Genomic DNA, 4,288 nt, shown 5'->3' with positions numbered 1-4,288 from the left:
GGAGTTATGAAAAGCAAATGTGGGGAAACAGGGAAGAGTAGCTCCTCTGTCCATAATCCTAGCACTGCTGGGAAGATTGTGTTTCAGAGAGACTCACTTTCTGATGGTTGAGATCATAATAGAAGCTCCAATCTTTAAACACAAGCTCCAGCTGTCCTTTCCTCCTCTCTGTGGTAGTGAAGATAATTGAAAGGGAGGTCACACTAGACTGTATTTAACAAGTAGACATTCAAGTCCTACTCCTAGGACAAGGTGCAGTCTATCATACCTCTGAGGGCATTCCATTAGGGCTACTCTTTAAAATACAAGATTTTAAAACAATAGCTCTAACAAAGAGAAAATAATGCAGCTTTATGCCTGTCAGAGAAGTCAAGTATCTCGACAGGACCATGCAACTGAAAAAGTAAGTTTCACTGCAGAGCAGAGATTACCAGCTCGCAGCTCATTCTCCTCCACGTATCTCTATTAACTTCTTTTTGTTACTGCAATTTGTTCAAGATTCATGATCTGAAAACATTTTCTACATAAACGCTATGAGCAACTTCCAATACTTTGATTACTCTTTATATTTTGAGAACACAGGATAATTTCAGTGACTGCCTAAGCAGTCAGTCTATGCTTCAGCAACATTTAACCTCTTTCTAACTGAAGATGTCCAAAGTGTTCATTAATGAACTCAGTGTTTTGCAATAAGTAGTCAGTCTTGCACAAAATTTACAGACTGCTACTCTTTCAAATCAGAGGCATCTTTCCTAGTTTCGAAGAATTTTCCCTCACTCAAAATTCATTTTAGGGAGGAGTATCTTTTACCACAAACCATATTAATTTGCATTCTACAGAACTATTAGCAGATTAGACAATATATGCTGTTAGTTTGGTCCTAGTTTCGGTAGGAGAAAGACGTACTGTCTTAGTTAAGTGTTGAAGTGTGTTATTTCTAAAAGTGTCTTTGATATAAGTGCTCAGAACCAGTGTTTTTTCCCCTCAAAGTTCAGGTTCCCTTTCCAGCCTATCTGTGCTCAAACCACAGGAACAGTATTAGTCTCTTCAGACACATTTCAAAATCTCAAACACTTCCATCAGCAGTTAGGGCTTAAAAAAAATGTAATTATACATGATTAATTTTTTTGCACCATAGTTGTTACTTCTTGGGAATGTGAATGTTGGACTTTGGCAGTGGACTTCATAATAGTTTATATTTGCACACAAATTGTGCAACATTATCCAGCACTACTAGTGTATAACTTTTACACTTTTCTCTTAGGAGTGAAGCTCCATCTGTCATTTGTTCCCAGTAAAAGACTGCATGGTCTGCTATCTCCACAGTATCTGCCAAATAGTATGAGCCAATTGTAAAGAGTCGAGTCTTCCAGTACTGGATGTTGTCAACAACAGACTCCAAAAAGGGCATTCTGATAACTGCTATGATAAGCAAGAAAATCAGGAAAGATACTATAAGTTTACGTGAAAACATAGAATGAATCTTGAAATTAAGCATGCTGTTTTCCTGAGGCAAAGAAAGTTTGTCCACATCTTCTAGTTTCACACCATTCCACTGGCTGGTATCAAAGGCCTTCATGGTATGGCTGATGTGTACATTACAACAAGGCAGAGGGGTTTCTTTAATCACTTTAATTTTCTCCCTAAACTCCTGCATCTGCTGCAAAAATATAATGGGCTCAGATACATCCTTAAAGGCCTCTGCAATGTTAAAAACCATTCGCTGTTCTTGCAGAATGGTGTTCAGTTTATTGATTTCTGGGTCGTAGGCCTGCATCACAGCAAGCTTCATGGTCTCAAAGTCAGACAGAATCTCATTTCTTTTCTGCTCCAGTGTGTGCTGCAGCTTCTCAAAGAACTCTTTCACTCTGTCCGAATCCCTTGTCAGCATTTGCAGAGCTTTCCTCTTGCTTGTTTCTAAAGTGTCCAGCCGGGAAAGTGCATCTCCACAACGCCATGTTTCAAAGCCCTGAAAAAGGGTTTCAAATGCACGCTTCTCCTGAGAATACGCTTCTTCAATAGAACAAAACACATGCTTTGTGTGATCACCTCGAGTAGCACAGACCCCACAAATCAGCTGCATGTCTGTCCGGCAAAAAATGTTGAGGGGTTGCCCACTGTGCACCTTGCACACAGGCATTTTAGGAGTTACCTTGATTTTGTTATACTTCTCCACAATGCCTTTTAGGGAATAGTTGACTTGCAAACTATTGACTCCTGTGACAGGTGTCTCCTTCCGACAGGTAGGGCACTTGAAAGGGGATGGTCTCCAAAGCACGTTCCGGACATTCCCCTCCAATATCCCTTCCAAACACTTCTTGCAGAAGTTGTGTGAACAGGGTAGAACCCGAGGATCATCAAACAAGCTACAGCAAATGGGACAGGTCAGATCTTCCTCTAGGAGCTCCATCACATCCTATGAAGAGAAAAACAGGTATTAAAAGCACTTTCCCAAATACATTCCCATCTCCCCTCTCAACCAAAAAAACCTCAAATGTGAAAGATTTCAGCAACCTATACAAGAGCTATTTCCACTCCAGACAAGCAATGGGCTGATCTACATACGTCCCCTGGCACAGCTTTATGAGCACTCGTGGTGCTCTGGAGAGGTGCCGGAGGACTGGAAGAGGGCCAACGTGGTTCCCATCTTCAAAAAGGGGAGGACGGAGGACCCGGAAAACTATAGGCCAGTCAGTCTTACCTCGATCCTGGGCAAGCTGTTCGAGAAAATTATTCTGGCACACATCCAGGAGGGGCCAGCAGGGAAATGCATGCTCAGGGGCAACCAGCACGGGTTCATCAGCGGCAGGTCATGTCAGACCAACCTGGTGGCCTTCTACGATCAGGTCACTAAATCATTGGATGCAGGGGTAGCAGTGGATATAGTCTTCCTGGACTTCCGGAAGGCTTTCGACACTGTCTCTCACCCCGTTCTCATTAGGAAACTGGGGGACTGTGGCGTAGACACCCACACAGTCCAATGGGTCGCCAACTGGCTAGAGAGCCACACCCAGAGGGTGGTAGTGGATGGGTCCTTCTCGGCCTGGAAGGACGTGGGCAGTGGGGTCCCGCAGGGCTCGGTCCTCGGGCCCGCCCTGTTCAACATCTTCATCAGTGATTTGGATGAGGGGGTGCAAAGCACCCTGTTCAAATTCGCTGATGACACCAAGATGTGGGGGGATGTGGGAACAATAGAAGGGAGCAACAGGCTACAGTTGGACCTTGACAGGTTACAAGGATGGGCAGAGGAGAACAGGATGGGGTTCAACACAGACAAGTGCAAGGTGATGCACCTGGGGAGGAACAACCGGCACCATACCTACAGGCTGGGGAACTCCCCTCTCGTCAGCACGGAGGTGGAAAAGGATCTTGGAGTCATTATTGACTCCAAGATGAACATGGCTCGGCAGTGTGGGGAGGCGGCTAGGAAGGCCAACTGTACCTTGTCGTGCATCCACAGATGCATTTCAAGCAGAACCAAGGAGGTGATCCTCCCCCTCTATGCGGCACTGGTCAGGCCGCAGCTGGAGCGCTGCGTCCAGTTCTGGGAGCCGCACTTCAGGAGGGATGTGGACAGCATGGAGAGGGTCCAGAGGAGGGCCACTCGCATGATCAAGGGACAGCAGGGCAGGTCCTATGAGGAAAGGTTACGGGACCTGAACCTGTTCAGCCTCCAGAAGAGAAGGCTGAGGGGGGATCTTGTGGCCTGCTATAAACTAGTCAGGGGGGATCAACAGGCACTGCGGGAGTCCCTGTTCCCCCGAGCGCCGCCAGGAGTGACCAGGAATAACAGTCACAAGCTGGCGGAGGGAAGGTTTAAGTTGGACATCAGGAGGCGCTACTTCACGGTCAGGGCGGCTAGGGTCTGGAACCAGCTTCCAAGTGAGGTGGTGCAGGCTCCCACCCTGGGGGTTTTTAAGAGGAGGTTAGATGACCATCTTGCTGGGGTCGTTTGACCCCAGTACTCTTTCCTGCCATGGCAGGGGGTTGGACTAGATGATCTGCCCAGGTCCCTTCCGACCCTAGAAACTATGAAACATTATAGGGGCCCTGCAGCTATTAGTTTTGTTGGCAGAGCCCCCTAGTGGAGATATGTTGCACGTCAAAAGGGTTTTTATTAACAGCTTACTTATAATACCCTCCTAAATGATACAAGCTAAACAACAAAGTCCTCTTCTGCCAGCACTGATGCATTTCACATAAGAGGTTCACCCAGCAGAGCTAACAGTTATTTTCAACCAATGTAGTTTTGTTGGGGGGGGGGGGGGGGGGGGAATAATGGGAGGGT

At 46.3% G+C, this 4,288-nt stretch overlaps 1 protein-coding gene across 3 annotated transcripts in view; it reads right to left on the bottom strand.

Annotated features, from left to right (window-relative positions):
• Window positions 1–1,167: 1,167 nt before the first annotated feature.
• TRIM13 (tripartite motif containing 13) overlaps window positions 1,168–4,288 on the bottom strand; it is a 6,499-nt gene continuing 3,378 nt past the window's right edge. For all 3 annotated transcript variants that reach the window (XM_025207187.1, XM_025207188.1, XM_025207189.1), the window contains exon 2: window positions 1,168–2,416. In XM_025207187.1, the coding sequence (XP_025062972.1) occupies window positions 1,184–2,416 (1,233 nt within the window). In that variant the 3' untranslated portion in view covers window positions 1,168–1,183. The remainder of the gene's footprint in view (window positions 2,417–4,288) is intronic.

The sequence above is a fragment of the Alligator sinensis genome, unplaced genomic scaffold (assembly GCF_000455745.1).
Source record: "Alligator sinensis unplaced genomic scaffold, ASM45574v1 scaffold324_1, whole genome shotgun sequence".
Lineage (NCBI taxonomy): Eukaryota > Metazoa > Chordata > Crocodylia > Alligatoridae > Alligator > Alligator sinensis.
Note: the sequence above shows the minus strand (reverse complement) of the source record. Positions and strands in the feature narration are given on the sequence as shown.